This window comes from Lactuca virosa, chromosome 4, assembly GCF_052849685.1.
Source record: "Lactuca virosa cultivar CGN04683 chromosome 4, Lactuca_virosa_CGN04683_v6, whole genome shotgun sequence".
Classification (NCBI taxonomy): domain Eukaryota; kingdom Viridiplantae; phylum Streptophyta; class Magnoliopsida; order Asterales; family Asteraceae; genus Lactuca; species Lactuca virosa.
The window spans coordinates 135,669,336-135,692,054 of record NC_136429.1 but is presented as its reverse complement, the minus strand read 5'-3'; the positions used below and the strand labels follow the sequence as shown (position 1 = coordinate 135,692,054).

The window sequence follows — 22,719 nt, the reverse complement described above, 5'->3', positions numbered from 1 at the left end:
AAGCCCACACCGCCGTTTTGATTTCTGATAAATTAATATGGGCTTCCAATAGAATTGCATCCATCATAGAGATGAACTTGAATCTTGAGCTTATTAGTTTGGGGCGAGAGGACCATTATTCCTTGAATTTCTTTTTGAAGAACTGTAAAACTTCACCCTTCACCTACGCCACATCTGAAGTCCATCTACCATTTATCATTTATCCTTGTATCTTATTATTCCTGTCTCTGCTATTGATATATCCATGAAATAACCGAGTATTTTCATCACCATCAATAGTCCATTTGATTTTGGATTTCTGTTTGAGGTCAAGAACTGCAAGTTTTTCCAATTCCACAATCTTTTGAAGTCCTTGTGCTCGAGTCGCCAATTCATTTGCAGTTAAGATTCTTGATTCAGCTTCCAATTCCAATTGTGCTTCACTGTTTTGACATCTTAAAATCTCCCGATGTTCTTTTTTCGATTTAGCATTCCTCCACTTCTTGATTTCTCCTTTCAGGTATCTAAGTTTCACAGCAATATAAGCATCATTGTTACCAAAGCCATTAAAATTAACCCAAGACTTGATGACCATTGAATCAAAGCCATCCTTTATTAACCAAGAATTAAATAATCTATGTAAGTCCCAAATCTGCTTGAGTATCAATCAGATCCGTTCGATGGTGCGGAATCCCAATCAAACGGATGATGCCAGATCTAAATGAAGAAGAAGGAGAAGAAGAAGAATATGAATCTATGATGTATTCAAGATTGGAATGATGAACAATACACAAGATTCACACACACACTTGCACCTTCTCTCCTTTCTCTCTCTAGAACACCTTAAAATACACACACTTAAGCTCCTCTAGCCGTACACTCCTCCAACACTCCTCACCCCTAAAACCTATATATATATATATATATATATATATATATATATATATATATATATATATATATATATATATATATATATATATATATATATATATATATATATATATATATACTTGGGGAACAAGGGCCGTAAAAGGGTTCACGGCCGTGAACCAGTTCACGGCCGTAAACACCCATTGGGCGGAAAACACACCCGTGAACACATCTAACCGCAATCACCAAGGATGTTTACGGTCCTAGACTAAAAAATACAATTGCCTAGAAAAGCAAAGTATAAACCATAATTTTAGACCCAACAATCTCCCCCTTGGTTTATAGCTTTCTTTTCTAACTGAACCAACAAACTCCCCCTAAAAAGGTAGCTGGCTTTTCTTGTTAATCTTCATTGGGATCTTGGCTTCAACGTGTCACACCCCAAAACCGAGAACGGCGGAATACGTTCTGGGGTGGAGGACGTCATGTACAGTATCATAACAAAGCATAATAGTAAAGACAAGCAACAACATCCATTGCATTAAGATAATAATTGTATTACAAACGTGTTTAGTACAAATGTTAGACACAAAAATACAATCAAAATAAAGTGGAGTCTTATATGTGCTCCGTCTTCTCAAAAGCTGCATCCATACCTGTCTACTGATGACCTGAGAATACAAGTTATTTTGAAAACGTTTATCAGCATAAAGCTGGTGAGTTCATAAGTATTTAGTGTCATTTCCTGTATAAAAATATTCACAATTATACATTGTAAAAGTAAGTTTCGGTGTTCGAAAATAGCATGGGCCCTAGAAAACCCTATGTTTTCCAGAAAAAGTAGTCTTCACCAAGACCCGATGGTTTGTTTGTTACTTTGATAATGTACAAGTTTTCCCAGTAGTTATTAGTTTGAAAATATAGTTTGACTTTATCCATGTATAGTAATGAGAAAAATGTTTTACCCCAACAGTATCACTGTCGGCCATATGTAATGAAATGCAGGCTCCAGGTAGTATTAAATGTACAATACTCCTCAGGGAGTCTGTTGCCTTTAATTTTTAAAGTATTAATTAAAGGTTTGAATGTGAACTCGTACGTAACCATGCTGATTGACGATCGAATCCCTTTGACCCTCCGAGTCATATGTAGATGTGACATTTTGTCACCCCTGGGCCTAGACGGGTCGGACTGTAGCTAGCAGTCGGGATGTGGGAGTGTCTGTCCCGTATAGATCTATACACATAATGCCCGCTCTCCCTCCAGGAGACTCTGGTTACGCGGTGATAGCACAAAGATGTGTCGTATCGAGAAATAGTATGTCACATTCTATTTTAGTAAGTTCTCTTGTATAGTATGTAGTGTTCTCTTTGTATAGTATATAATGTTCTCCTTGTATAGTATATAGTGTTCTCTTTGTATAGTATATAATGTTCTCCTTGTATAGTATATAGTGTTCTCTTGTATAGTACATAACATATATTGACTCACAACTGAACTGACTCTGGTAGTTGTCATGGCAATAGTAGCATTGAGTAGTATCCCTTAACTATACCTATTATAGTTAAATAGTATTGTTGGTTGCATGTCTTTGATATCCAAAGGCATTGAACTGATATGAAAACTTTTATATCTGACACAAATATACAAGATATATAACTAAGAATTCAACGAGAGTTGGACTAATAACAAAATACCCTAAGCCCACAATCAAACAAGAACAGGAAGTAAGGTGAGTTATTAGTCCTAAGTCCTTCAAGTCTTACTTATATAAATATATTGGTGTAGATATGGTTTGGGAATAAAAATAGTTTAAAAGAATTTTCGAAAATAGTTTTATAGTGATTTAACACGAAAATGAATTTGGTAAGCATTTGAAAACAGTTTAGTTGACAATTTAGTTGAAAATATAGAAAATCCCTTCTTGGTGGTAAAAACAGTTAATAGTGTAGAAAATCCTTTTGGTTGCAAGTTATAATTCACATGCGGTTGTTACTATAACTTATTTGGTTCAACTTGTATTCCCCCCCATAAAACAGTTAAAAACATTTAAAAAGGTTCATTTAGGGGTATGAACTCACCTGTAGTGAGTGAAGTGGATGGAAACGCCGGGTAGGATGCTAGGTGTCAAGTGAGGACTTGAACACACACACGGATCCTATGTAACATGTAGTGATGTATAAAGTATCTAATTAGTTGTGTAATCACTAATTAAATGAGTAAATGTACTTTAATGTATGCAAACACTTTGTTTCAAGTGTTAGAAGTGCTAAAGGTTGCATCTAAGGAGTGTATGGCCTCACTATGGAGTTTACACTTCACTTGGCCACACTTAAGTGTGTTTACGGTTGGGAGACCATTTCCCCCATGAGTTTACGACCGTAAACTCATGGAAATGGTGAGTTTGTGTGTCTAAAGGTCTCATGCATCACAAGGAAGGCTTTTAGGATCAATTCAAAGGCTTGGGAAGTGATTAGGGTTCAAATGGGTACTCCCTTGGAGTTTACGGTCCTTGGACCACTCCTTGGGAGTTTACGGTCGTAAACTCTAGGGTTTACGGCCGTAAACCCTTGACCACTTCAACCATTTCATGTTTTTGGGTCCTAAGCTCATCTACACTAGTTTCTAGTTCATCAAACAAGCTAAGGAAGGGTTTAGGGGCATCAAAACACCATTTGAGGTGTTTACGGTTTTTGGGTTTACGGTTTTTGAATGTTCAAGAACCGTAAACTCAAGTTTATGGCCAAAAAGTCATGATCTTGGGTTCCTTAGTCCATGCATGCAAGTATCTAAGCTTTAGAGAAGGTTTGGAAGTGTTTTGGGGCTTCGAAACCCTCATATAGGAGTTTACGGTTTTGGGAGGCTCCCCAAACCGTAAACGCATGCATGTTGGGGTATTTGGATGATCCAACTCGAAATAACATGAATACCAAGCTAGAAAATCAAGTTAGGAAGATTACCTTTGATTTTTGAGGCTTGAAAGTGGTGTTCTTGAGCCAAACCCGATTTTAGAGAGAGAAAGTAGAGAGAGAAAGCTCCAAGGTGGGGAAAAGGCTCTAAAGGTGGACACTCTTCCTTTATATATGGCTGCCTAGTGGGGACCCACCATACACTGTCGTTTAAACGGAGCTAAATGTTTTTACCGGGTAAACTAACCGTAACCCGACTTAGTTGTTTTTATTCCGTCATTATATATTATTAATTTTAATAACTCAAAATGAATTATTTTAATAAATAAAAGTTAACGGAAAATTTTAATAGAACTAACTTTTATTAACGGAAACGGGTTACAGTGACGGAGTAAATTTCGGGTTGTCACATCATCCCCCCGTTAGAGGGAATTTCGTCCCGAAATTCAGAATTCAAGTAGTTACGTTATTACAACACAACTAAGCAAAGAGATGAGGATAGTTAAGTTTCATTTGATCCTCGCGCTCCCAAGTGAACTCTGGTCCTCGTTTGGCGTTCCAACGAACCTTCACAATCGGGATGCGGCTTTGCTTCGTTCGTTTGACCTCTCGGTCCATGATCTCCATAGGTTCTTCCACGAAGTTGAGGCTCTCATTGATCTCGATTTCATCGAGTGGGATTATGAGAGTCTCTTCGGATAGACACTTTTTCAAGTTCGAGACGTGGAAGGTAGGATGCACATTACTAAGTTCGCGGGGTAGATTGAGTTTGTAAGCTACGGGGCCGATTCTAGCGAGAATCTCAAAAGGTCCTATGTATCTTGGATTCAGCTTTCCGCGCTTTCCGAAGCGTATCAAGCCTTTCCAGGGTGAGACTTTCAAAAGGACTCGGTCTCCCACCTGGAATTCCAAGGGTTTCCTCCGTTTGTCTGCGTAGCTTTTCTGTCGGTCCCTTGAGGCTTTAAGTCGTGCTCGGATTTGCACGATCTTTTCGGTGGTTTCGCGGATGATTTCTGGACCGGTGAGAGAGCTGTCAGGAACTCGTCCCTTAGCTAATTGAGTGTCGCCTACCTCGGCCCAGCATAGAGGGGATCTGCACTTCCGGCCGTATAGGGCTTCGAATGGGGCAGCTTTGATGCTTGTGTGATAACTGTTGTTGTAGGAAAACTCGACTAGGGGTAAGTGAGTATCCCACGCCTTACCGAAGTCGATTACACAGGCTCGCAGCATATCCTCCAAGGTTTGAATAGTTCTCTCACTTTGTCCATCGGTTTGAGGATGGTATGCTGTGCTCAAATCCAGCTTAGTTCCAAGAGCCTTCTGTAGTGACTGCCAGAACCTCGAGGTGAATCTGCTATCCCGATCGGAAATAATGGACACAGGTACACCGTGCAGTCAGACTACCTCTTGGATGTAAATTCGCGTAAGTTTCTCCATTTTGAAATTTTCCTTGATAGGAAGGAAGTGGGCGGATTTGGTTAGCCGGTCGACAATTACCCAAATGGTGTCGTACCCACTCGGAGATTTGGGCAATTTGGTAATGAAATCCATAGTAATTATCTCCCACTTCCATTCAGGTATCTCTGGCTGTTGGAGAAGACCCGAGGGTTTCTGGTATTCGACCTTGACCTTAGCGCAAGTAAGGCACTTATTCATGAAGGTAGCGATTTCCGCCTTCATGTTAGGCCACCAGTACGATTTCTTGAGATCCAGGTACATCTTATCTGAACCTGGGTGAATGGAATATCGAGTGTTGTGTGCTTCTTTCATGACCAAGTCTCTGAAGCCACCGTGTCGCGGTGTCCAGATCCGGTCCATGAGGTAATAAGCTCCGTTATCCTTGACTACCAGATTCTTATCCATTCCTCGCAGGGACTCTCCCGCCACATTTTCCGATTTCAAAGCTTCAAGCTGTGCTCCCTTAATTTGTGCGGGTAGATGCGGATGGATAGTCATGGTTAGGGACTTGACTCTTCGCCCAGAATATTCCTTCCGACTTAGGGCGTCTGCTACTACATTGGCTTTACCCGGGTGGTAACGAATTTCACATTCGTAGTCATTGAGTAGCTCGACCCACCGTCGTTGTCTCATGCTGAGCTCCTTCTGGTTGAAGATGTGCTGGAGTCTTTTGTGGTCAGTATAGATGGTGCTCTTTGTACCATACAGATAGTGTCTCCATATCTTTAGGGCGAACACGACCGCTCCTAGCTCGAGGTCGTGCGTGGTGTAGTTGACTTCGTGTGTCTTCAGCTGTCTTGAGGCGTAGGCGATGACCTTACCTCGTTGCATCAGAACACAGCCGAGCCCCTGATTGGATGCATCGCAATATACTACGAAGTCTTCTGTCCCTTCGGGGAGGGACAGTATCGGCGCGGTGCACAAGGCTCGTTTCAGGGTTCGGAATGCCTTCTCTTGTTTTTCTTCCCAGTCAAAGGCCACGCCTTTCTGGGTCAATGTCGTAAGAGGCTTCGCAATCCGAGAGAAATTCTGAATGAATCTTCGATAGTAGCCAGCGAGGCCTAGAAATTGGCGAATTTTTGTAGGCGTCTTCGGTGCTGACCAGTTCTCAATAGCTTTAATCTTGGATGGGTCCACGTGGATTCCTTCTTTGCTAACCACGTGTCCTAAGAATTCGACTCTTCGGATCCAAAATTCGCACTTTGAGAACTTTGCGTAAAGCTTCTCCGATCGTAGAGTTTCCAGGATCTGTCGCAGATGATCGCTATGCTCTTCCTCACTTCTAGAGTAGATAAGTATATCATCAATGAAGACGATGACGAACTGATCCAAGTAAGGACGGCATACTCTATTCATCAAGTCCATGAAGACTGCGGGCGCATTGGTCAGTCCGAACGGCATCACTACGAACTCGTAGTGCCCGTAACGAGTTCGGAAGGCTGTCTTCAGAACATCCTCCTCGAGCACTCGCAACTGGTGATACCCGGACCTTAGATCAATTTTGGAAAAGTAACTCGCCCCTTGCAGTTGATCAAATAAATCGTCTATACGAGGAAGGGGATAACGGTTCTTGATTGTCAGTCTGTTGAGTTCTCTGTAGTCGATGCACATGCGGAACGATCCGTCTTTCTTCTTTACGAACAAGACTGGTGCTCCCCAGGGTGAGAAGCTTGGTCTTATAAAGCCCTTGCTGAGCAGTTCGTTAAGTTGGCCGGATAGTTCTTGCATCTCAGCAGGCGCTAGACGATAGGGCGATTTAGCTACGGGGGTAGCTTAAATCGATTCTGAACTCAACTTGACGTTTGGGAGGTAGGCCTGGCAGTTCCTCTGGAAAGATGTCAGGGAAGTCGCACACGACGGGGAAATCTTTTAGTTCTTTCGTTTTCCGGCTCGTGTCGACAACGTGTGCAAGGAATGCGCGATATTCCTTGCGCAAGTATTTCTGGGCTTGAATGCTCGAGATGATGCGAAGGCTCGTACTGGGTTTGTCTCCGTAGATCATCAATGTTTCATTGTTGGGCAAGTTCAACCGGATGGCTTTGTCGAAACACAGGATGTCGGTATGATGGAGACTCAACCAGTCCATGCCTATGATGACATCAAAGCTCTTGATCGCTACCGGTATGAGATCGATAGGAAACGAATGACTATCTAGCGTGAGGGTACAACCTATGTAGATTTCGTTAGAACTTTCCGTCTTGCCGTTAGCCATTTCTACGACGAAGGTTTCTTTCAGTGATTGCGGTGATTGTTTGAGTAAGTGTTTAAAGTTTTGATTTATGAAACTTCTTTCTGCCCCACTATCGAATAGAATACAAGCATAATAGTTATCAAGAAGGAACGTACCCGTGACTACGGTGGGGTCTGCTACAGCCTCATTATGGCCAATAGCAAGTAGTCTACCTGCTCCTCCCGCGTTGCCAGCCTTTGGACAGTCCCTTTTGAAATGTCCGACTTCGCCACAGCCATAGCAGGCCTGGCTTGCTCCCGAACTGGGAACTTGGGAAATAGGTTTGGGAGGTGCTCTGCAGAACCGGATGGTGTGGCCCTTCCGGTCGCAATTGGTGCAGTGCATTTCACGGCATGGGCCGTTATGATGGAAGGCGCACTTATCGCACTTGGGTAGATTCCCCGCATATGTTTTGGCGGGCACAGGGGCAGTAGGAGTAGTGGCAGCATGGACAGCCACTATTTGCTGGTTACTGGAAGAGGATTTGACTGATTTCCCCTTCTTTCGATCTCCCCGTTTTCTCTTGTTGTCGGAGGTGTGAGTTGGAGCAGTAGTGATGGTTGTGGTTGTAGATGGAGCACGGGGAACTTCATGATCGATGAGCATTTGGGCCAACTCCTTGGCACTTTCGAAGGTCGTTGGTCTTGATGATAGAACGTTCCCTCGATATGGAGGCACTAGGCCCCCGATGTAACGCTCAATCTTCTTGGCTTCCGAGGGGATCATGTTAGGGCATAGGGCTACCAGCTCGCAGTACCGGGTTGTGTAAGCTACTATATCGGAACCCTGCATTTTGAGATTCCAGAGTTCCTCCTCCAATTTCTGAATTTCTCCCTTTGGGCAGTACTCTGTCATCATTAGGTCTTTCAGTGTATCCCAACCCATGGCGTTAGCTGCTACCAGGGAGAGGGCTTTGACATGGCCATTCCACCATGTTAGGGCCCTTTGGGTAAGGGTACAAGTAGCAAACTTTATCTTGCTCCCTTCGGGGCAGGAGCACATTTCGAATACTGCTTCGGTTCTTTCGAACCATTGGGTTAGGGCGAGGATTCCCCCGGTCCCGTTGAAGTAGGTAGGCTTGCAACTGATGAAATCTTTGTAGGTGCATTCCCGAGCACGGGGGTGGGTTTCACCCTGGCTAGAGTTAGTCCCCAATCCACCTCCACTGGCACCACCAGAATTGACTTGCGCCAGAGCGGCGGTCACGGCTGCAGTCACGGCTGTTTGGAACAACACCGGGTCGAACTGCGGAGGAACCGGCGGTGTAGGTGGTGGTGGTGGAGCTTGAGTTGCGGGAGTTCTCCTGGTTGGACGCTTGCGAGGCGGCATCCTGTATTGAAAGGTTACGAAAACGGTGACAATAGTAAGAATCGATTTGTAAACATGATAAGAGTGTTTCTTGGACTAACTCTCTATAGTCTAACAAACAAAGGGGAATGTACTACTAGGTTAGGGACACCCAAAAGCACAACTTCCCCATCGATTAGATACTGCCAATATTACTGGTATTACTGATGTATAATGAGTTCGGGAAAAGAAATGACCTAGCAGGAGGTCTTACATCAAACCATCAAGGAAAATGTTGGCAGTTTAGTAGTCTAGCTAGAGTACTTCCAAAGTTAGGAATGTTTACAGGCATGCACTCTATTGACTATAGAAAGATGGCTATTCCTCAATCAAAAGAGAGGGATGAGTTGACATCTTTTACTGGCGACGGGGATCCTTTGGGGCAAACCCTAAGATCAGTCAGTTGGCGCACAACTCCTTGAAGATGTCGCTCGTGCGTCCTCTGACGTGCTCAAAGTTTCATGACTTCCGCTCGGGATGCGGTTATGCCATTTACGCGAGAGTGGGGAAAGAAAATTGATAGGCGCTAATCTATGATACTTATAAGATGATCGTCATTAGTCGACCCAACATTTGCATAGTGCATACCAATTATATGTAATCGAAGCAGAATAGACCTTCGAATAAGTGACCCTAACTCCAAGCCCACAATCAAACAAGAACAGGAAATGAAGCAAAGGTCACAGATTCTAAGTCTATAACGCCTTAGTCACATGTAACCGTGGTGTATCCACTTAGCAACTATTGCCCTACTAGTAACGACCCTTTTAGTTCTCACATATGTTGTAACTAGAATGCAGAATACTCCTATAGTATTCTTGTTCTGATGTTCTTGTAGCAGTATTGGTAAGTTTTAGACTTGTTGCAACACCACAACCATTCTTAGGCACATGCTAGCCACTCCTAGGAAAATGTAGTTGATCAGGCTACATCCGCCTAGTTTTGGCCATATGTCTCTAAGCCTAACTGTGCTGTTCAACAATCTTAATACTTTTGTTCTGTTCTAGTATGATACTGACCCTTTGTATGAATGAATGTATATATATACTTAGTTAAATATTTTATTATTTAAAAGTATATATTCTTGTTCAGAGTGTTTTAGTCCCGATGTGTTTATAGTTTGTATATCTTTTATGGGTTGATATACTTGATTCACTATAAACAGTGCTCTGATACCAATCTGTCACACCCCAAAACCGAGAACGGTGGAATACGTTCTGAGGTGGAGGACGTCATGTACAATATCATAACAAAGCATAATAGTAAAGACAAGCAACAACATCCATTGCATTAAGATAATAATTGTATTACAAACGTGTTCAGTACAAATGTTAGACACAAAAATACAATCAAAATAAAGTGGAGTCTTATATGTGCTCCGTCTTCTCAAAAGCTGCATCCATACCTGTCTACTGATGACCTGAGAATACAAGTTATTTTGAAAACGTTTATCAGCATAAAGCTGGTGAGTTCATAAGTATTTAGTGTCATTTCCTGTATAAAAATATTCACAATTATACATTGTAAAAGTAAGTTTCGGTGTTCGAAAATAGCATGGGCCCTAGAAAACCCTATGTTTTCCAGAAAAAGTAGTCTTCACCAAGACCCGATGGTTTGTTTGTTCCTTTGATAATGTACAAGTTTTCCCAGTAGTTATTAGTTTGAAAATATAGTTTGACTTTATCCATGTATAGTAATGAGAAAAATGTTTTACCCCAACAGTATCACTGTCGGCCATATGTAATGAAATGCAGGCTCCAGGTAGTATTAAATGTACAATACTCCTCAGGGAGTCTGTTGCCTTTAATTTTTAAAGTATTAATTAAAGGTTTGAATGTGAACTCGTACGTAACCATGCTGATTGACGATCGAATCCCTTTGACCCTCCGAGTCATATGTAGATGTGACATTTTGTCACCCCTGGGCCTAGACGGGTCGGACTGTAGCTAGCAGTCGGGATGTGGGAGTGTCTGTCCCGTATAGATCTATACACATAATGCCCGCTCTCCCTCCAGGAGACTCTGGTTACGCGGTGATAGCACAAAGATGTGTCGTATCGAGAAATAGTATGTCACATTCTATTTTAGTAAGTTCTCTTGTATAGTATGTAGTGTTCTCTTTGTATAGTATATAATGTTCTCCTTGTATAGTATATAGTGTTCTCTTTGTATAGTATATAATGTTCTCCTTGTATAGTATATAGTGTTCTCTTGTATAGTACATAACATATATTGACTCACAACTGAACTGACTCTGGTAGTTGTCATGGCAATAGTAGCATTGAGTAGTATCCCTTAACTATACCTATTATAGTTAAATAGTATTGTTGGTTGCATGTCTTTGATATCCAAAGGCATTGAACTGATATGAAAACTTTTATATCTGACACAAATATACAAGATATATAACTAAGAATTCAACGAGAGTTGGACTAATAACAAAATACCCTAAGCCCACAATCAAACAAGAACAGGAAGTAAGGTGAGTTATTAGTCCTAAGTCCTTCAAGTCTTACTTATATAAATATATTGGTGTAGATATGGTTTGGGAATAAAAATAGTTTAAAAGAATTTTCGAAAATAGTTTTATAGTGATTTAACACGAAAATGAATTTGGTAAGCATTTGAAAACAGTTTAGTTGACAATTTAGTTGAAAATATAGAAAATCCCTTCTTGGTGGTAAAAACAGTTAATAGTGTAGAAAATCCTTTTGGTTGCAAGTTATAATTCACATGCGGTTGTTACTATAACTTATTTGGTTCAACTTGTATTCCCCCCCATAAAACAGTTAAAAACATTTAAAAAGGTTCATTTAGGGGTATGAACTCACCTGTAGTGAGTGAAGTGGATGGAAACGCCGGGTAGGATGCTAGGTGTCAAGTGAGGACTTGAACACACACACGGATCCTATGTAACATGTAGTGATGTATAAAGTATCTAATTAGTTGTGTAATCACTAATTAAATGAGTAAAGGTACTTTAATGTATGCAAACACTTTGTTTCAAGTGTTAGAAGTGCTAAAGGTTGCATCTAAGGAGTGTATGGCCTCACTATGGAGTTTACACTTCACTTGGCCACACTTAAGTGTGTTTACGGTTGGGAGACCATTTCCCCCATGAGTTTACGACCGTAAACTCATGGAAATGGTGAGTTTGTGTGTCTAAAGGTCTCATGCATCACAAGGAAGGCTTCTAGGATCAATTCAAAGGCTTGGGAAGTGATTAGGGTTCAAATGGGTACTCCCTTGGAGTTTACGGTCCTTGGACCACTCCTTGGGAGTTTACGGTCGTAAACTCTAGGGTTTACGGCCGTAAACCCTTGACCACTTCAACCATTTCATGTTTTTGGGTCCTAAGCTCATCTACACTAGTTTCTAGTTCATCAAACAAGCTAAGGAAGGGTTTAGGGGCATCAAAACACCATTTGAGGTGTTTACGGTTTTTGGGTTTACGGTTTTTGAATGTTCAAGAACCGTAAACTCAAGTTTATGGCCAAAAAGTCATGATCTTGGGTTCCTTAGTCCATGCATGCAAGTATCTAAGCTTTAGAGAAGGTTTGGAAGTGTTTTAGGGCTTCGAAACCCTCATATAGGAGTTTACGGTTTTGGGAGGCTCCCCAAACCGTAAACGCATGCATGTTGGGGTATTTGGATGATCCAACTCGAAATAACATGAATACCAAGCTAGAAAATCAAGTTAGGAAGATTACCTTTGATTTTTGAGGCTTGAAAGTGGTGTTCTTGAGCCAAACCCAATTTTAGAGAGAGAAAGTAGAGAGAGAAAGCTCCAAGGTGGGGAAAAGGCTCTAAAGGTGGACACTCTTCCTTTATATATGGCTGCCTAGTGGGGACCCACCATACACTGTCGTTTAAACGGAGCTAAATGTTTTTACCGGGTAAACTAACCGTAACCCGACTTAGTTGTTTTTATTCCGTCATTATATATTATTAATTTTAATAACTCAAAATGAATTATTTTAATAAATAAAAGTTAACGGAAAATTTTAATAGAACTAACTTTTATTAACGGAAACGGGTTACAGTGACGGAGTAAATTTCGGGTTGTCACACAACGTTTATCTTCGATTTCTTCACAGCTTCAAGATGAACTTGATGAATCTTAAATGAATGACTTCATCTTGAGCAGTTGGGCTTTTCTTCAGAATTTGACTCTGAACGCACGTTGGGTGAGGAGGCTTCTTGATAAGATTCTTGAAAATTAGCGCTTTCAGCTTGAGAATCTTCAGAGAGAACAATAGAGAGATCTAATCTTCTAGATCACTTCAGCAGGTACATAGATAGCAGCAAATTGATTGAGGAGGCTTCAATGCAATCTGTCACATAAACTTCAAGTGCAGCTTCACCTTGCTTCTGGGGTTGAAGGATTGAATGTTGAAAGAATAGTCTTCATTTCTTGCTCCTTCGAATGAGAATTCTTCGATGATCACGGATGAAGCTTTGGCTCAGAAATTTCGATACAGTCTCCATGAATCTCATCTACACCTGAATTCACTTTTCAAGACAAAACAAAACTAAAAGAAAACTTAGCACACAATATTTTTGGATTTTTTTTGAAAAAAATAAAACAGAGTATAACACTATTTTTGGATTTTGAATTTTCTAATTTTTTGTTTGATTTTTGAATTTTTTTTTTAAATTTTCCCCCTAAATTTGTGCATAGAGGAAAACTATGAACAAATTTAACAAAAACAAAAATATTTGGGATCAAAGTTGTGAGACAGTCTTAACTTTGTTTATCAATACCTTCACCTTCATGAATAGATCTGGTCAATTGCAGGTATTGTGGTCCACTTAAACACGAAGGATATCGACAAAATTTTCCAAATATACCATTTAGCTGACGACGACTACAGGTATTGTTGTCCACTTAAATTGAGCAGCGAGATCTACAGACAACCTCTAAATGGTTCGATTTTAGTTGCACTAGAACGTGTTCCCCACTTCCCGATATACCCTGATTATCAAGAACTTCCAAAGAACTCCTTACTTTAGGTGAATAGACAATTATTAAGGACGAAGACAGATTTAGAGATAGGTGCATATGTTGTGTCCCAGGTCGAATCTCTTTCAATCACGCAGAGGGGACAACATATGACTAACAGAGATAGAGGGATTGAGAGGTAGAATGTTGCATATGCTGTGTCCTAGGTCAGATCTTCGGATCACGCAGAGGGGACAACATATGGCTAACAGATAGAAAGAATTTCATAGATAAGGAGGTGCGTAGAATTAGAGTTGCATATGTTGCAATCCAGGCCGGATCTCTTCCAATCACGCAGAGGAAGCAACATATGACTGACAGATAGAAAGCAAGAAAATAATTTCCTACATACCTACTTTATCAGAACCCCCCAGTCGCCATATCAGAACCATAATTAAGTACATAAGTCCATACATCAAGGAAAATTTGAGCCATAGTTCTAGATGCGTATTAATTTAGTGTATCCCGTGCTTATCTCACTGCTCAATCTACCCGAGCGTCGTATGGCCAGCCCAAACGATCCTATCTAATTCCACATTGTCAAATCCTTCGTGCCTACCAGCACATTGAACACAGAGTCTAGACAATTCAGATTCAGTCCCTTACACATGTTTTAGACTGCCCGTTATCACTTTATCTTGATATCACTTCCCTACAAACATATAAAAAAATAAAAATTGTCTAAAAAACGAATCAGTTTAAGATAAACTCAGGAGTATAGAGAAGAAAACTCAAACCATAAGTCACCGATTGAATTTGCATCCAGAAGGTCTGAGAACAGCACGCATAATCTCAGAACAGATCCAAAAATTCTTCACATCGTTAAGCACAAAACCCATGAGTGATCCCTTCCTTTCTTTCTTTCCCGCAAAGGACACATACTCTCAAACTAAATTCTGAGTGTTGTACAGTTGTGAGATGCCTCTTATCATAAGCCTGGAACAACCACTACCAACAAACCGAAGTCTGATGATATGCCTCCATAGCTGCTCCAGCACAGAGCGGGATCAGTTGGTCTTTGGAACCCAGTCCATTTTGAAACTGGGTCGACCTTTGTCATCTTTGCAAGGAACTCTCTCCCATGACATATCCTGCTTATCACAAACAGAAGATGTAAAAATATTAGAGTCATTAGGTGATTTGGGAGAGTGAACCTTCGGAACCCATCTGTAGTCGCGTTTAACCCATTTCTTGTTCGATCTGATGGGTGCCCCGACACTTGATTTTGAACTCGAAGCCAATCGCCGAGATGACTTTGAACTAATCGGTCTTGGTTTCACTGGAGCATCTCTTGGATTGGACTTCTTGGCTGGCATTCCCTTCTTGCCTTTGGGATTTGGATTCTTGGCCTTGGGAGTTGAACTCTTGCCCTTCGTGGCATTCCAGTCGCCATTGTCCGAACTTGACCTTGAGGGGTTTCTTTTGGAAAATCTCCCTCTTGGCGCGTTCTGCCACCCTTGTGCATAGTAGGGAACGTATGCGCGATTAGGATAATTTCTGGCAATGTGTACAGGTGTTCCACAGTGAAAGCAAGTCTTTTTCTTCACTGGGAAGTTGTTTCTTCCTGCCCCTGGTGGCGTATCCTTGCCTTGTCGCTGATTGTTCCCACAAGCACACTTGCAGCAGGCCATCTGTTTCACTTGCTTTGGTGGCCTGTATTTCTTAACAACAGGTTTATCAGAAGTAACTGAGTTAGAAGCAACAGATTCAGAGTTTAAGGAGACATTGGTTTGTTCAAAAGTGTTCTCCTTGTTCACTTCTTCCACTACTTTACCTGCACAAGAAGTAGAAACATCAGTATTTTTCATCTCAGCACCCTCAGTTGGCCCTGATTGTTCAGCCTTAACTTGTAACACCCGGGTTTCAGGGCTAAGCATTAATAGATGATGTAATAGTCTAGGTCAACTATTGTAACTCTTTTTGAAGTAATAAAAATGAATTATTTGAGTATTATGTGAATTATGTGAATTTATGTGTTTTATACTTAATTATAAAGGTATAATTAATAAAGAATAAAAATAAGCGTAAAAATTAAAGTGTGAGATAAACCCGATATCTTTACATAAAGTGGTGGTGTTCGAAACAAGGATTCCGGGGATATAAAGAATGCCCAAATCTGACTTTGTATGAGGAAGTTATGATTTTTCTAAGATTTGGCATAACAGTGCACGGCCCGAAACTCGAATTTTAGTTCGAGCGATTTTTGGCTTACGCGACCTAAATGAGAGTTGAATATATCATTAATAGGAACTCAACGACAAAAAGACAAGACGAAAACGGAGTCCGTATGTAAAATTTATGAATTTTACACGGACATTTAACTTTGTAATCACATCCTACTGTTAAATTTAAGATCGGTCGGGAATTAGCCGACAGAGTAAAAAGGAAAGTTGTAGATTTTGTTTTTACCAACGCGTGGATATAAATAACGTCAAAAACGGAGCTCGTATGCGAACGTTATGGACAAAGCTTAGTCTCTACTTTTCGAGCGTGGCAAATTCAATACAGTTTTATAAATCCGAGATAGAATGAGAATTAGCCAACGGGGTCTAAATGAAAGTTGTAGTGCACGGCCCGAAACTCGAATTTTAGTTCGAGCGGTTTTTGGCTTACACGACCTAAATGAGAGGTGAATATCTCATTAATAGGAACTCAACGACAAAAAGACAGACGAAAACGGAGTCCGTATGTAAAATTTATGAATTTTACGCGGAAATTTAACTGTGTAATCACATCCTACTGTTAAATTTAAGATCGGTCGTGAATTAGCCGACAGAGTAAAAAGGAAAGTTGTAGATTTTGTTTTTACCAACACGTGGATATAAATAACGTCAAAAATGGAGCTTGTATGCGAACGTTATGGACAAAGCTTAGTCTCTACTTTTCGAGCGTGGCAAATTCAATACAGTTTTGTAAATCCGAGAGAGAATGAGAATTAGCCAACGGGGTCTAAATGAAAATTGTAGTACTCGTAAATACCAACGCGTGGATATAAATAACGTCGGAAATGAAGCTCGTATGCGAAATATATGGACGAAGCTTAGTCGCTACTCTTCGTGCGCGATAAATACGATACAGTTTTTGTAAATCTGAGATAGAAGGAGAATTAGCCGACGGGGACTAAATGAAAGTTGTAGTACTCGTAAATACCAACGCGTGGATATAAAGAATGTAGAAAATGGAGCTCGTACGCGGAAGATACAGACGAAACTTAGGGGCTACTTTACTATAAAATCCCTATAAATAAAGGGTGAACTCTTCATATTTTCTTCACACCATAAGCCTTTCTTTCTCTCTCTAACTTCTCTCTAGCCTCCCTAAACCCCTCCCAAGTCTAGGGAACCTCCCTAGCACGAGAAGGAAGCCCCGGAGTGCCCGACGGCTCCGAGAAGAAAAGCTTTCGGCTCGGAAACGCTGCTCCAGCGAAGCCCGATATTTAATAAAAACCCGTTGTTTTGTCGAGGAAAATTGTTTTAAGAGTAACGAAGCGTTGTCCGAGTGCAGAGTCACCACCTTTTCAGGTGAGTGCATAGTCATTTTTATCTTACACATAGATATGAAGTATTTAATATAAACTACGTGCTATGTGTGCATATTGTCTGAATACTTGCTGTCTATGTTGATGAAAGATTTTTATACATGTTTTAAATGATTTAAACTGTATATGTATTTTATATCTATAAAATGTTGGGGTAAAACATGGGTAGATGTAATAGACGATGTGTGATAAAATGATGAGAGGCCTCGATGTTGTTGTTGTTCATTATGTCATCTAGCGGAGTATGGATGACAACCACAGACTCTTCTAGACAGTCCAATGGAACGCTAGCAGGCTCGCAACCTGTACGTGTTTGTGAACGATGTGTTTACCGGTGTACTCCATCCCCCTCATGGTTTCCTTTAGGACATTTATTGTTGAGGAACCCCCTTAGCAGTAGTGTCCATCCTGATGATGATCCTTAGGCTAGGTCCCTTATGATAGGTGTTTAGGGACGTAAAGTGAGGATAACGGGAACGGGTAATATGGTTATTGTTGGTTGATGAAATTAATAAACTTATTTATTGTGGGTTGAAAACCCTATGTGCTCACCAGGCTCCCAAGCCTGACCCACTTAGTTTCTTGTATTACAGGTAGTGGTGCACGAGCATAGATGTGATGTTTGGGATGAGAGATTACGGATATAGGCCTGTAGATATGAATAAATGTAGTAAGGCTTATATTGTACTGTTTATGCTTTTGATCTGTATCGAACATGACATCCCGAGGTTTTTAATGAAATACATTTCTACGGAAATGCTTTGATAAATCTTTATCATATTTTATTTTGGGAACAAATTCCGCAACACTTTTATTTAAAATGTTACTCTGATTTTTAAACAAAGCATAAACAAAATCGGTATTTTCTGGCCGTGAAAATGGGGATATCACATAACTGAAGCTGAAGCAGGGGGTTGGCCATACTTAAGGTGTGATTCATTTTCAATTTCTTCCTTAGTCAGAGGGGTGAAAGTGTAGTGATCATTGAAAGGAGGTGGAACATCATGATACCCTAGACCCTTGTTTTGATTATCTTTAAATGTTAATTGTTTTTCTATCTTGGATACAACTACCTCACTTGACACATCAAATTTCTTAAAGTTGAATTCAACATCTTTATATTTGGATTTTAATGCATCAAGTTCGGCAGTCATAGCATCAAAATCTTTCTTAAGATATCTATAATGAACACACTTGTCACTGTATTCTACCTGTAATTTCTTATAATAATTTGTTTTGGCCTCTAATTGATCTTTCAATGGTTTCTGGCCTTTCCTAAGTTGGTACCCTTCGTATTTTAGTTCCTCGTTCTCTCTTCGTAGTAATTCATAGTGTTCACGTAAATTCTCCAAGGAAAGTTCATTGACTTTGATGTTTGAAGAACTCATTGTTTACCAAAAATGCCCTTTGACTTGAAACCTCAAAAGTCAAATTTAAAAGGTCAAACTTAAAAGTCAAACCGAAAAATTAAATTTGAAAATTTGAAAGTTAAACGAAAAAGTCAAAGTTTAAAGTCAAAGGTCAAACTTGAAAGTCAAAGTCAAAATTAAAAGTCAAAAATTAAAACTAAAATTTTGGGTTGAAAATGGAAATTTTAAAATAAAAGGAAATTGATTTTTGGGCTAAAAGTGACAATTTTGTGAAAATAGGATCGAGACAGGGACGCCTTATGAATTAAATCTGGAAGGCGTATAGCATCTAGCAAGCTAGATCAGTTGGAAAGGCGCCTGGTTTATGAGTCAGGGGACCCGAGTTCGATCCCCGGCAACCCCAAAATCCGTCCCCCCTTATCGAGATTGTTGATAAAGAAGGAAGTTGTTGAACGAGCAAGTGGGCCGAGAACTCCTGCTGGGCCGCAAACGATTTGGCCGTGAACTCCTGCTGGGCTGAAGAACCGAGGACTGTAAACGAGTTGGGCCGACTTCGGAAGCCCAAAACACCGAGGAACCCTAATCCGAGATTACGGCCGCCGTCGAGAAACCCTAGCAGTAAACGCGATTTCGGCCGTAAACGGGTTTACGGTCGTAAACCCTTCAATGGCCGTAAACCGTTGATTTTCAAAGGCCGTAAACCCTTCAATGGTCGTGAACACTGCTTCAGCTGACATGAAAAACAGCGTTTTTACCTCTTTTTGCTCCAAAACTCGTTTTTATCAAAAACACGAAGAAAAAACCCCCCTATTTTTCAAAGATCTATCCAAAAACGAAAAAATCCTTCAAAAATAAGATCAAATACGCTCCAGATCTGAAAAAATTGATTGATACAATCCAAGCTCTGATACCACTTGTAAGTCCCAAATTTGCTTGAGTATCAATCAGATCCGTTTGATGGTGCAGAATCTCAATCAAACGGATGATGCCAGATCTAAATGTAGAAGAAAGAGAAGAAGAATAATATGAATCTATGATGTATTCAAGATTGGAATGATGAACAATACACAAGATTCACACACACTTGCACATTCTCTCATTTCTCTCTCTAGAACACCTTAAAATACACACACTTAAGCTCCTCTAGCCGTACACTCCTCCAACACTCCTCGCCCCTAACACCTATATATATACTTGGGGAGCATGGGCCGTAAATGGGTTCACGGCCGTGAACCAGTTCACTGCCGTAAACACCCATTGGGCCGAAAAGACACCCGTGAACACATCTAACCGCAAACACCAATGATGTTTACGGTCCTAGACTAAAAAATACAATTTCCTAGAAAAGCAAAGTATAAACCATAATTTTAGACCCAACAATCTAAAAGGGGATGGATCGTAATTATTCACAGAAGACATCAGAGCAACTAGCGAGTGGTCTGAGATCTCATGGGGGTGATCCGTAATAGATAGAGAGGAAAAAGACGAGAGGAAGTCCGAGCAGACGAGAAATCTGTCTAGTTTACTTAACTTGGCATCAAAAGGGATCATGTAGGTGTAACGTTCTCCCCCCATGTTGAAGTCATGCAATTCAGCATCTTGAATAAACCTGTTGAACGCAACTGCACTAGAAGGGCAAAATTGAGAATTGAATCTTTCATCATGTCGTCTGACCACATTAAAGTCTCCGAAAACCACCCATTTCCCAGTTTTCACTCTTTTGATGGATATCAGTTCTTTCCATAAGTTGTTCTTGTCGACAATAGCTTGAGGTCCATATATATTTGCAAATATTGTGTTACCATCAATACCCACCCAATTACCAATGATAATGAGGTAGTTTGTGGATTTAATAACCTCTAAGTTTTTAAAACAATTAGTGTTCCCAATCAATAATAATTCTCCTGACCTGCCACAAGAGTCCACCCCTTCCCAATCAAAATCCGATGAGCCCCAACATCTATTGACATCTATACTAGAATAATCGATTAAATGTGTTTCTTGAATACTGATGAAATTGGCATTACGTAATCTTTTTAAACGATGAAACCACTTGATTTTAACCTCCTCACTAATACCTCTACCGTTCAACAAGATGCAATTCATTGGACACAAGCTTGTACACCAATTTCACCAACAATATTCGCAGTTATCAAATTATCTGAGCTGATTTGGAATCCAATCTCAGCTCCAATCTTAGTCGTCTGTAGTCGTTTACACGAATTAGAGTCATCGAGATGTACTTCGTTAGCTGCATAATTGGGTTTTCCGTTCCGATCCAGATGAGAAGGTATAGGGTTGATGATTGATTGTACTGGTTGATGTGGAGCAAGAGAGTCGGTGAAGAAGGTAATGGACAAAGACCATGCACCATGTTTATCCCTTTTCCTTTTCTTGACCTTGGGTCTATCGCTGTTAGAATCCAAATGTGAGTTGGATTTTTGGACTGTTTCATTTTGGGCTATTGGGGAGGTGAATATAGGGGGTAATTATTTGGGAAAGGCCCAAAGCACCCAAATGGGATTAAGTGTTTTGCCGACCCACAATCACCAAATTTAGGGATAACATTTTTGGTTTTTATGTGAACCGGTTCCTGGGATGTGTCAAACGAATTAAATTCCCCCATTTTATTCCCAAGGTCCACACACATGTGTAGAGGGATTATAAAGTTTTGTGGAACATAAACCGCCACAACTTCCTCCATTCGAGGATCATTAATGTTTGTATTCGCTTTGATACTAGAACCAACGGAGTTTGGTACCCGAGGCTCGCCGACTTCTTCACCGTTGTTTTCTTCCGTCATCGGTGGTTCTGGGTTGATGATGGAATCAGTAAAAATTGGAGCTGTTTTATTGATTACCGGTTGGTCTTCTGACCGAAATTCCCCTTCCTCTTCTTTGTTATCTTCTTCCTGCATCCATGTGTCCAATACCCCTTCATCATCGTCACTTTCATCTTCAGAATCTTCCTCTAATTTGTCAAATGGAACGAGCTTAAATGGAGACCAATCATCGGTATATTCCACAACACCAATTTGATACGTTCTTCCATCGGGTTTAATGGTGATTTGTTCATTGATCCATCGTCTCTTAGAAGTTAATACGTCCACCTTCCCCATTGAGTAATCTCTTCTATTGTTGATATTATCGAACGGATTGATAACCTTTCCAAATCTATTAGCAATCTGGGAAAAGTTTTCTTAAGCCCATAAATTTAAAGGAACCCCCATTATTTTAAGCCATGTTGTTCTTTCATATTTTATATCTTGTTGGTCACCACGAACTAGCCACTTGATCCAATCTTTCCACCTGTTTCTGTCTTCTAGATATTCTTTAGCATCAACTGAGCATCCAAATCTAATGGCAATGTTGAGACCCCATAGGTATTTGGTACCTTCACTCGCTAGTATCGATGCATGTAGGTTTGAGATGTGGTCGAAGGAGCATGCCTCCCCAATAAGGACACTCTTGCCCAACCATAGGCTCATTTGGGTGTTTGATTCGAGTTCTATTGGAATTTCAGGAGTGTGTGAATGTTTATTACGATTACCTGTGATAACTTGGGCAAAGGTTCTTGTGTCTCTTTCTCCAAAAGTCTGAGGGGGAATCGGTTGAGGACCGGCATGCCTTGATGTCCGATGACTTTGCGTTCGGGGAGGCAAATTAGTTTTTTTCCTTCGGTGTTTTGATATGTTCACCTGGAGTATCATATCCCTGCATTTTATTCCTTGAAGAGAGTCTTCCAGAGCTTTGGCATCGATTAAATCGAAGAATCTCACAAAAGCGAAATTCATCCGATGATAGTCCTTCCTTCCTCCAAGATACACGTCTACCACCATTCCAAATCTAGTGAAAGGTTTGCGTAACTCATCCTTCCTGCCTTCCTGGTCCCATTGTGAAATCTTGCTACATAGAAGTGAGTTAGATCTTCTCCTTCATAAGTTTTGCTGGCCGGTTTCCTTCTTCTGACTGCCTCTCAGTCACCGGCAGGTGAGGGGTGACCTCTCATATTCTT

At 40.6% G+C, this 22,719-nt stretch overlaps 1 protein-coding gene across 1 annotated transcript; it reads right to left on the bottom strand.

Annotated features, from left to right (window-relative positions):
- Positions 1-199: 199 nt before the first annotated feature.
- LOC145105086 (uncharacterized) lies at positions 200-20,811 on the bottom strand. The gene is made up of 2 exons (XM_079042224.1): positions 20,212-20,811; positions 200-589 (listed from the first exon to the last, which is right to left on the bottom strand). The coding sequence occupies exons 1-2, from the start codon at positions 20,809-20,811 to the stop codon at positions 200-202; spliced, it is 990 nt and encodes a 329-aa protein (XP_078898350.1).
- Positions 20,812-22,719: the final 1,908 nt, after the last annotated feature.

Excerpts from the sequence above, each read along its gene's own strand:
- LOC145105086 (XM_079042224.1), bottom strand. The coding sequence starts at position 20,811 with ATGAATTGCATCTTGTTGAACGGTAGAGGTATTAGTGAGGAGGTTAAA. Across the intron at positions 590-20,211 it reads GTAAACTAGACAGATTTCTC|GATGGCTTTGATTCAATGGT; the intron begins GTCTGCTCGGAC and ends TGGTTAATAAAG.